General features: G+C 36.7%; 1 protein-coding gene across 2 annotated transcripts; it reads right to left on the reverse strand.

Annotated features, from left to right (window-relative positions):
* Window positions 1–1,067: 1,067 nt before the first annotated feature.
* Window positions 1,068–9,340, reverse strand: LOC126791819 (ion channel CASTOR-like). 2 transcript variants are annotated; one of them, XM_050518307.1, is made up of 12 exons: window positions 8,882–9,340; window positions 8,737–8,808; window positions 8,041–8,649; window positions 7,737–7,919; window positions 6,350–6,409; window positions 5,987–6,190; window positions 5,594–5,842; window positions 4,172–4,270; window positions 3,742–3,936; window positions 3,292–3,384; window positions 2,530–2,784; window positions 1,068–1,850 (listed from the first exon to the last, which is right to left on the reverse strand). In XM_050518307.1, exons 1-12 carry the CDS (start codon window positions 9,287–9,289, stop codon window positions 1,632–1,634), a joined length of 2,646 nt encoding a protein of 881 aa, XP_050374264.1. In that variant the 5' UTR covers window positions 9,290–9,340; the 3' UTR covers window positions 1,068–1,631. The 2 variants fall into 2 exon arrangements, with proteins under 2 accessions (XP_050374264.1, XP_050374265.1); XM_050518308.1 differs by lacking the exon at window positions 4,172–4,270 and adding an exon at window positions 4,328–4,426.
* Window positions 9,341–11,793: the final 2,453 nt, after the last annotated feature.

The following is an 11,793-nucleotide window of genomic DNA, read 5'->3' on the forward strand; positions in this document are numbered from 1 at the left end:
AAGATTCGAATTGAATTGAATTGAACAATAAGAAGAAGCAGAAGGTTGACGATTAGGACAATAAGAAGAGGAATCAGGCACATACGCAAACCTAAAAAAAGAGAATAGGTAAAACCAATTAAAACTCAAATTAGGAGGGGATTGAAAAATGCTTCAGTAGATCTAAATAGGCTAGATACCCCATTAAAATATAACACTTATAATGCGCAAAATATCTAGATGAACTAGCATAACATTTTCAGCCCCAATGACCACATTTTTCACATGTTTGAAACACTTTTGGGAACAAAAACCAATCACGCAACGCCCTCCCCCCCCCTCAACATCTCCTCTCACCTCCTTCTAGGGCATTTCGTCGAACACCTTGTGTAAAACTTCATCAATTTGGCCTCCACAAAGGGATTTAATTCATCAACCACATTAGTGCTTCATCCAACCCAATTAAATGGAATTAATATTCATATACCATTGGAGTAGGCTATGAATGCAGAGGAAATCAAAGTAGGGAGAGAAATTTGAGGAGAGACCTAGAGAACTCCTTGAGAGAGAGGACATCAATGCAGAGGGTGTTGCAGTGGAGGTGTTGGAGGGTGAGGGAAGAGAGAACGTGGGTGGTGGAGTTGGTGTGAGGGTGCTGCTCACAAAGGTCGTGGAGTTGGAGAAGGAGAATGAGACATCGAGGTCCACCATAGATGCGTCAGTCATCATTGGTCTCGCTTCGTCTCTATGTTTATTTGAATTTAGTTTGAAAGAGAGATCGGTCTAAATGAAAGTTTGTCAGTCATCATTGGTCTCGCTTCGTCTCTATGTTTATTTGAATTTAGTTTGAAAGAGAGATCGGTCTAAATGAAAGTTTACAAAAAGACGGTATAATGGTAATGAAAAAAAAAACCCTTTTTTTATTTTAAAAATGACAATTTTATCATGAACACGAATCACCTTATAGAATACTTTTTTAACATTTTGACCTTGAAATAACCCTCTTTAATCATTTCATCACTAGGGATTGTAATTTTTTAATTGTTGCCAAGTGGAATGTGGTACTTTTCATGTTATACTTTTTAATATGATTAAATTCATTCTCTTGGATAAATATAAATATATACACATACATTGGGAAATTTCTTTAAAACAACCAAAGAAACAAAGGCCTCCGGTGAACAAGGAGAAAATCATAGTCCAAGGCTGGAATCATTGCTCATCCCTTCAACTAACTCCGCTTGCTTGCTTCCTGAACTGTTTTTCTGAAATAAACTTGTAGCAAGTCCACTCAATATACTACTTAATCTTTGACAACTAAACTGAAACAACTGTACCTTCAGAGAGAGAAGCATAGCTACATGATTGATCAGAAAAACACGCTTGAACACCAACTTGATCGGTCTCAATGTCACGTCCCATAGCTTTGACTAGTATGTGTGGATCACATATACATTGTTGATAAGAGAGCACACATCACCTATGATCTGCGGAAATACCACAGTTGATCTGCAATTTTAAAGATGAAGTTTCGCACAGAACGGATAGAAGCTATCGTTATTTATGTTCTTAGTTGCCAGTCAGGGACTTTCATCAAGAGTGAACGTGTGGAGGTTTATACATCTGCCTTCATTGTTAGTTTCAGATATGCTTCATTCCTTCTCTGCAATCACCACAAATACATCCTTCACTGACCACCTCCGTCTCTCACTTTTAGCAGCAGGGTTGATGACAGCTCTCTCAGCATCAGCTAAACGATAACCAATCATGATCTCTCTCCTTTGTCGTGCACGCAAGAGTATTTCATAGAAGCTCAACTCCTCTCCTTCACGGAGATAAAGATCCGCTTGCCTTATTTGCAATTCATTTCCCTGAACAATACATAAGACGTAAGATTTTGAAATACGAAATTAGCCAGGTACAAAAAGAAAATTAACCATGAAATGGGAATTGAAGAGCTATAAGCAGAATAGTTCTTTTTCAAGACTCAATGTTACTTTATAAGAGAAAACTAATGGAACTGTCACACTAAGTGCTTAAAATTTTGTGCAACTAACCTTTTCATTTTCCCCCAAAAACATAAATAAATAACAGTCTTCAAACAGGATAGAAATGAAGTCCAACCACTTCTTCAAATGACAACAAACTTCTTTCAAGAACCCTAAATACATGATACAAACCCTCTAACAGAATGATCTTACACAGTGTGTATTAATTAAGGCTGTTGTGTTCCAAATCTCCCCAGATTGGCTAAAGAAACTTCCATCATGTCCTTGACATTTGGTAATAGACTAGTTTGTACAGCCCAACTAAACTACTAAAAAATGGACATAGTTGAAAGAAATACCATCAAGGAGAGGAAAAAAAATAAAAATGAAAATAGCAAGGAATCTAGAAGGGAAAAGGCAAGGCTATGTATCATCCACCAAGTGTCAAGAGAAGAGCTGATGATCATTCACCATCTTTGATTGTCAAAATTAAAACTAAAATTGTTAAGAATAAAAGTGCATTATATAATGTAGAACAAACATTCATCAAAGGGAAGGATACCTCCTCTGCAAACAGCTCCTCCAACACATCATTTATTTGTCGATCCTCTGCTACCATAGCCAGGGCCATGCTGACAAGCTCATTCGATAGCACATAGTCGCTGATCTTTGACATGGACAATAGATTTTTAGTCCTTGGGTCCAGGATTTCACTAATTATAACCGATTTATCTGAAGCCTGCTGCATTTCCCCTATCCACGAACTCTGTGAGAAGCTTCCCCTTTCAAGATGTGTTACCATAGGAAGACGCTTAGCCTGAAATAATATAAATCTATTTTGGTGAAAGTAAATATGATATGGCAAACGAAATACAAATCATCTTCACAAGCAGTTCTCATTAGATTCATAACTATCTAGTGAGGAGAAAATCTTGATTAATACAAGCAAGTAATAACATTGCTGTTATATGACTACTCATCTAAGGAGAAAAAAAGCCAGCCATCCATTATCCATTTCAACATCAGTAAAATGATTTTAAAGCCGAATAATAAACTTACGAAAGCAATACAATGACGTGTTATATGCTAGCTTTCTGACCCGCCTTGTGTCAGAAGCTGATATTTAAAGACAAGAACGTTGGGTAAAACAGTAAACTGCATACAAACCACAAAAATAAAGATACTTTGACCAAATTAATGAAACTAGCTTCCTATACAACAAATAACATGCTTAAGAAATCACAAATTTGAAGAATCTTTTGTAGAAGTTCAAAATAATACCATTCATGTTCATGGTGTAGTCGAAGGTCATGTTGCAATGTACCTGAATATCACGAATCAAAAGCAAAGTGGCAAGAGATCTTGAATCAGCTTGAATTGCTGAGTCTTCCACAGACTCATCCGCCAAAATTAAGATCTGCACATATGAATTAGAGTATGTTTAAACAATGAATGGAAAGAGACGTGCAAAATTATAAAACATTAACCAAAAAAATTCTTATGAGCCAGCTATCAATGTGAGAGAGAACCTAGTGCTTTCTTGAAACTAATTGGTTCACCACATTCTGGATCCTACAATAATATCAGTGTTTAGAGACCGTACACCAATAAGTTGGTAACAGATCCGGCTGGTTATCCCAATATTGGCCTTGTTGATTCAAAACATCATGTCAAATAAGTAACGGTCCTTCTCTTGTGTATGATGTTTTTTGTTCCCTTCCTTTGACTACCTCAATACAGATTGTTGAAATGAATAGACCAATTAACTGCTCACCGAATCAAAAGATTGCAAAGGAAGGCTTTCTAAATGTCGCCGTATGACAGCATTTCCTTCACGGTCAACTAAGGATATATTTACCAAACGACTGATTTCAAGACCGCCATCAGTGAGCTTCTTTTTCCTCTCCTTCTCTGCAACCTCATTGAACATCCACAGCTCTGAACCAGGGGCTAGGAAGGCATCCAACACCTAAAAATCATTGATGCTGTAATTTCTTATATAAGTAGAATATTATGTAACCATATAACTGTATATGCGGCAGATAAAACTTCAAAATTTTGAACCTCAGTTCAAAAATGAAATCTAATTCAGCTGCTCAGTAACAGGAAGATATCTAAGAAGATTATTATCAGTTATTCAGTTTGTATACTAGAGCTACACCCCAAGTACTAGGGGCATGATTGCAGACATCTTGTGGCATTACCATAATCATATCCTCCATATCTCGCCGCCAACCACATAAAAGTATCCTTTCTGCAGACTTTGGAACAACAAAGTCTTTGGGTAGACTTCCTCTCCAGACCTGCAGCATTGAGGCGAAGAAAAAGAAAAATTAGGAGCATCAATAGAATGAACTTACCACAAGCATATCATCTATGTCCCTCCTCCATCCACAAAGTAGAATCTTCTGTGGCTTTCTTGCTGTTCGAGAAATTTGAATGAAAGATGCCTCTTTGACCTGAATGATCAAAGTGATTGTAGTGTTGTGAGTTTTAATTATGCCATTTTCCCTTCGCTCAAACTCCATGGGCATCATCCTAATTTGGACATAAAGAGATTGACCTCTAACCCTTGTTCCACAGCTCCAGATTTCTGTGATTGCGGTTCCACTCAATTTTTATTTTCTTTTTATTTTGATTACACTGTTATATGCATAAAGACAAGTATTGTTAATACAGTAAATATTATGGCACTAGTAACAACCATACATGTTAACAGCAAAGTCAATAATCATCAACAATTAAAGTGCACAACCAAGGAGATGTTTCCAGTGAGACAGTTGCGTCTGTTCATGTTTTACTTGACATAGGTCTGTAAGAGATCTCAACAAATAATTTACAGGTTACAAATTATATTAAACAGATATCGAGAATGACAGTTATGATCTATTAAACTTTGATACTGCTAACCTTCCTGCCATAAAAAAGTGACTTGGATGTTCATAAAAAATAATAATAATAAAAATAAAACATTGGCAAAACTTAACTTATGAACACAGATACCTATGTTGGAGTCACAGCTATTCTAATATTGCGATAGTTATTGACTTACATCTGAAGACTATATGTCATGATGAATGGTTCTCAACTTTCTTATTTAAAGAATATTCTTTTTGAATCGCTTTCATGCAAATCAGTATAATGTCCACCACAGTGTTCAAACAGTCGTCTTTCTGATTGTATAGTGTTTTATTATTGTTTGGAGGACTTATTGTCATCTATTGTGATGTATTCCCTTTTTTTCCCTGCAAAAGCATCTGTTTCTTCCCAGAAAACAAAAGTTTCAATGCAAGAAAATTTTGCCATAGCTGTCATTTATTAGTCATTTAAAATCTTTTACCCACCCGCCTATTTTGAGCTTATATCGAGCTTAATTTAAACAAGAAGCAACTGGTGTCCGTAAGTATTAGTCTACGTTCACTCTTCTTCTTTTGGATAGCAGGGGATTGATGCTACTCTATACCTATTGACCTGAGATGGACCAACAACAAAAACAAGAAGACGCCAACGTCCCTGAGAACTAATCTACCGTCAAAATGTTTCTTCTAGTAAAAAGATGGAACAAGTTGGCAAAACGACCAAGAAATTCTAATAAATCTCTATGCTTAAGAGAAATATGAAATCACCATAGGCAATGCTGCAGGAGCATATGTATCGTCATCCTCTGCTATGACAAGTACTTCATCGCCTTCTTGTAGAACATATGAGTCATCCGGGTTCAAAATAATTCTACCACCCAATGATGCAACCTTGACTCCACAAGGAATGGCATCAGGATAACTGATCAGTACATCCTCAAAATGCATGCCATCCATTTGTGGCCATCTTTTGATATAGAACTCACAATTTTCAAACCCGAGGATATCTTCCCAGATCTGTCAGCCCATCAAAGAAAATGGTTTACTCAATTGCCATACACCAGTCACTAAGAACTTGAAGCAATAAGAAAATCATCATGTATAAAGCAAATATGATACCATCGGTACCCAAACAATGCTAAAAGAAAAGCAGAATTTGACCTGTGCAAGTCCAGGCTGCCGAGCACATTGAATCATCAGACGACCAATCACATCATGAGCCACAACAGTTTCAACAAGATCTCCACCAACAAGTTTAACAAGAACCTCATTGTCAAGATCACTTAGTTCAACAACAATATGTCCTCCAAGCCCCTCTTTCACTCCGGTTAGACTTAAAACAGTTCTCAATGCACGGGCATCACTCTGCACCAAACAAACATGTAATGAACATTATGCTTGTAAGGTATCAGATATTTAAGAACAAGTTTTTTAGAACCCAAGGGAAATAAGCATAAATCCCCAAAATAAATAATTCATATCTAAGAATAAGAACACAGACATTCACATCATGGTAGATTATACCTGATCAGCATTTCCGTCTTCAGCAAGGACAATTATTGCACGTGCCTTGGAGACAGATACCTGCAAATAAAGGTCTAAGACTTCACATGGCGAAGCATACAAAATTTATCAATACTTTCAAAGTTATGTCATTGGATGCGACATAAAACATATATGTGCTTGTACCTCTTTGATTTTCGAAGATTTTTTGTGCAGAATATAAGTAATTGGAAAGATATCTGGATGCATTTAGATAAGTACCAGAATTGATATTCGAATTTAAAAAGCTAAGAATACAAAGCCGTAAGATATCCTGAAAATGGTTTCTTTCTTATTTTTATTAAACAAAACACCACATTGAAACCTATTCTGAATCAAATCCAGTGTAGTTAAAAGAAAACCTGATGCTTAACACAGCAATGAATGAAGCTGGAAAGGAATAAGACAGCTAAAATTATTCTTTTAAAAAAAAGTGTACATGTCAGTCAAGAGTAAGATGCAAAATGAATTCAGTTAACTTCTTCAAATGCATGCAAACACTTGGAAAACAGAACTCAGACTCAGACTGCTTTATGAAATTTAACAGCCACACCATTTTATTTGATGAAACTATTGACTTTAAAAGTGATTAAATAGATATTTGAGTTTTCACAGGAACATAAATTGAGTGTCTGAGTCAGTAGTATGTGCCAAGGTAATAAGTTTCACTAATGGACAACAAATTCAAAGGTACATTTTGGGTTGCTAGACTCGCTCCTAGAGTAAATATGAATATTTTACAACTTCACGCGAGCATTTGGCATCACAACAAAGTGATTTTCAATCATTTCAAGTCACCGTGCTTCACACACTATTAGAGACATATTCCTTAAAAACTACTTTTAAGGCATTCTTATTATAGATCCCATAGATGAATAACTGGTATCCCTCAAACTTATGCACTTAAGAATATTGAGACATAAATGATGACACCAAATACAATGTAAAATGACAAAAGGTCAAAAAGACAAAAAGCACCAAATACATCTGCAAAAACAACCTCTTAAGTCTTAACCATATGATGCTTTTATGAGTTAATTTATACTCCCACATAACTTTCTCTGTTAAACTAACTACATAAAATGGGGTATTTTTAAATTTTAGGTATTTCAAGTTTCTGCAGTCCCTTGATCCAGAAATATTGTAACAGCTTCTTAAGCTGCATTCTTTTTTCCTATTGGGCCTTTTAAGTCGTCATTAAAATACACTAAAATAGTGCAACTGCCAGTGTAATTCAATGAGCATACAGAGGTAGACGATAAAAGCCTGATATATCACACTGTGCCCTCCTCTCAGGAAGGTTCCACAACAATTGTGACAGGAATCAATGATCTTTAAGTTAAGTAACAAAGAAAGCACTATCATATACCTTTTTCAGGTCAGCGAGAATTAGAGGGCTACCACTTCTGCAGATTACAGATGTTCCTTTGAAATCAAACTCCATTTTGCCAATGTCAAGTTCCATTTCCTCTTTGTCTCGCTCAGCCATAACTACAACAATCCCTCCACCCAAACTCTCATTGGCTATGGCAATCTGGTTCAATAGTGAACCCTGAATTCACAATGGAATTCTCAGTCAAATCACTTTTCGCCAAGTTAAATTACATAAGTATATCACATAAACCAACTAATGAAAAGAAATTAGCAATACAATAATATATTAGTAATATTACCAACTTATCACTCCAACCAAGGATTAAAGTATGGTTTTGCTCCACAACCTCACTTCTTCCTTTCCTCAATGAGTCAAATTTCTCCGAAATTGCATCAGAAACAAGTCCAAGCATCATTGCAAATATCAGCATCCCACCAAAGCTAATGGAAACCGAAACAAGCCTTTCGCCAATCTTTTCAGAGTCCGTATGGTTGCCTGAATCAGCCACATACGTCCATGATAGCCAAAGACACTCTGCTAAGCTATCATCTTTCACTCCAAAGAGTGCTAAACCCCCGAGACAAATAAGCAATAGTGTGGCCACCAACAATGCCAATGGCTTCGAATACGGATGGACTGACAAAAACAAATCAACACGGTACGCTAGCTGTTTGTTTAGAGACTCTTCTTCAGAGATATTCTCTGGTGATCGTGATCTCGAGACATAGTCAATGTACTTGAAAACTACAAGCGGGATTGATAATAGTAAGAGGGAGACCATAAGCGCTAATCGTTTTAAGCCGTTGTTAGAAAGATCATCCTCCAGCCCAAATTTAGAACTGATCAGCTCCTTAGAGCCTGCCGAATCGTAGGTTTGTAATCTAAATTCAAGCTTGGATATATAATCCTGAAAGTACAAATGAATAGGTCTCAAGCTCACTAACAAAGTTGCATACACTATTTCATTTCAGTGTTTTAACAACTAAACAAGTACCTGCAACTCATTGACTTGGCTATGTAAACAGAAATTTTGATACACCATTGAAGAGAAAACTGTCAATAGAATCTGCCAGGTCCAAACAAAACTATGAGCTCCGGTCAAAATCAGACTATGTTTTGAGAGAGAAAGAGAGATGTACCGCTACTAAAAACGCCATTTTCCACCGAGGCTTGAAGCCGGGCTGGGAAAACCTAGGGAACTTGTCGCCGGCGACGGCGGTGGAAGCCTCTGATCGCTTTCTGGAGACGCCATCGGGGACACCGAGACTGGGCTCGTTTCGAGGCGGCTTCTCTGGCCGACGGGGAAAGTCAACTCTCCGGCGGAGTCTGTCATGGTTGAAAGTCCTGGGAGGGGCAGAGGTGGAGGAGGGAACGGCACGAAACGGCGTCGCCGGAGAATCGGAGGGGAGGGGCTGGGAAGGTCTGGGGTTTGTGGAGAATCTTCGGTGGTATTTTGGGGATTTCGCGGCGTGGATGAAGGGCGGTGAGGGGAAGTACCAGTCTCGGCTGGAGGAAGGGAGTGCTGATGAGTCGGAGTCGAGGGACATTTTGGGGATAGTTTGAATTGTTTGGGCACTTTTTTGGGCATTCACATGCTTATCTTTCTGCTAAGTTGTGTGTATAAAGACTACAACGTGGGTGGATTAAGAGCTGCTAATGCTGTTTAGGATATTTAATAGCATTCATCAGTGCTTAAATTTGGTTTAAATTAGTTTGGCCGATCAGGACGAATGGCGTTGACCTAATATAATATCAACTAATTGATTAGTGCTGGGCTGCTGGCCAACTCTTTTGTTAGACAACAATTTTTCATACATTCACTTTCCTTAATATAATATCAACTAATTTATTTTCAAGTTTGGGAAAAAAATCTTGATAATAGGAGAAAAAGTTAAATTATGGCAATATTTCTAGCAACACCAATTTTGGTGAAGGCGTGACATCCATTTTCCGTTTATTTCTATAGAGGAGGAAAAGTTATTTGCACCTGAATTTAACATTTCCTCATGAATTATTAAATTAGTTGAAGTCTCAGCCAAATTTAGAAATACTAGCTTGCTCATTTGGTAGGAGTTGAGGAAAACTTGTTTATTAGGTTGGGACGACCGAGCCTCAAGTTAGTCCAACTAAGATGTTACACTTATTAATGACCACCCATGGTTATTTAGATAATTTAGATAAATGCGGTAGATACATTAATCTAGGCCGAGGTGCAATTTGCATTTAGTTGTCTTACGATTGGATCCAAGATTGGGCTTGACCAAACAAGTTAAAGAAGTCTTCATAAGGAAAGCCATCAGCCTAAACGCAATGTCCAGTCAGGTAGATTTTGAAGATCAGTCAAATTAAGACATTTATGTATGAATCGACTTAAGACATTCTACGGCCTATCTAGCTAGGGTTTGATCCATATAAATAGCACTTTGTAAATCGTTGTAAATGGTCTTGCACCACTTAAAACAAATCAATACACAACTTTTCATACAACTTATTTTTCATTATTTCATAGGTACATAATTTTATTCTCGTTTTAGGGTTTAGAATTGGGTTTTGAATTCTGCATTTTGGTTCTCTTTCATACACAAATCAAAACCCTTATACCAGCTACCTTGACCACCAATACACCAAACAATGCTAAAATTTCTTCTTCTATAACTCAGGTTTTTTTAAACTTTTACGCCACGTACTTCTTGATAAGTCTTTATTGAAAGCAACATATACCATTGTAGAACGAGAATTTGAAAACAAATAAGAGTGCAGACACGTGTACAAATAAAATGTAATGTATTGATAATCAAGCGCGAGGTTACAATCTTTGTGAACTCCTCTGATTCTATCTCTGTATGTAACTTGGCTCAAGGGTGACATGCACTTGATCTTGAGAACTTGAGTTTGGATTTGGATTTGATGAAGACCGATCGATTTGGTAGCTTGATGATTCTTCGTGGACTTGAGTTTGGATTTGGATTTGATGAAGAACGAGCGATTTGGTAGCTTGATGATTTTTCGTGGACTTGGGAGACTTCAGGATTTCTCGAGAGTGATCTTGCTCAAGTGCTTTTTCTCTCTTCGTCTCCAACAAAAATCCCCCCTCTCTTTATGTTGGAAGGAGTATTTATAGTGTCAAGGCTTTTATTTTATAGAATATTTTAATGACACTAAAAATAATAAATTTCTTTAATTGTATAATTAAATCAATATGTATTTTCTGATTAATGTAAAATTAGTTATGAGACTAACTAAATTAAACAGATTCAAATAATTGATTTAATTATAACCGTAAAGGAATTTATTAATTTAATGAAATGTCCGATTACCATTTCTATCGTCAATGACATTCCATTTCTGATTTAAGTCAGAATCATATATCTTTGATTACGATCATCCATTTATGTGCTGACACGAGTTTTATTCGGATCCGCACCAACTTTGTTGACTTTTGGGCCACGTGTGAAATTTTGTCAGGTTCTTGGTCAATTCAATTATTTAATGAAGATGATTTACTTCATTAAATTTCTTGTGTCTACAAATGCCCACACTTCAAGTCGTGCTGCAGACATGTCGTCGTTGTGTGCCGAAAGCGCGGTTTGAAGTATGTACTTTGATTTGAAGATTTTTAGCTTCCAGGGCTCCGCAAATTTTGTAGTAATCTTTCCTTATGATTTTCAAGACTTAGTTCGACACAAAGGGAAATTACTGACTTTCCCGTCGATTTATTTGATTTGGTGTTGATTTGGTATGGCTTGAGCATTTATTGATGATCATTGACAAATTTTCTCTCTAGCATTAATTGCTTAGGAGTGTAGGCATTTATTGATGATCATTGACAAATTTTCTCTCTAGCATTAATTGCTTAGGAGTGTAGGCATTTATTGATGATCATTGACAAATTTCTTCTCTAACATTAATTGCTTAGGAGTGTTGGCATTTATTGATGATCATTGACAAATTTCTTGTCTAGCATTGATTGCTTAGGAGTGTTGGCATTTATTGATGATCATTGACAAATTTCTTCTCTAGCATTAATTGCTTAGGAGTGTAGGCATTTATT

Source organism: Argentina anserina, chromosome 4 (assembly GCF_933775445.1).
Source record: "Argentina anserina chromosome 4, drPotAnse1.1, whole genome shotgun sequence".
NCBI lineage: Eukaryota > Viridiplantae > Streptophyta > Magnoliopsida > Rosales > Rosaceae > Argentina > Argentina anserina.

Bases quoted from the DNA above. Each gene is read 5' to 3' on its own strand.
- LOC126791819 (XM_050518307.1), bottom strand. From the start codon at position 9,289: ATGTCCCTCGACTCCGACTCATCAGCACTCCCTTCCTCCAGCCGAGAC. The intron at 6,410-7,736 runs GTATATGATAGT...CTTTATTTGCAG, and splicing joins TTCTCGCTGACCTGAAAAAG to GTATCTGTCTCCAAGGCACG. The intron at 3,937-4,171 runs GTAATGCCACAA...AATGATTTTTAG, and splicing joins ATATGGAGGATATGATTATG to GTGTTGGATGCCTTCCTAGC.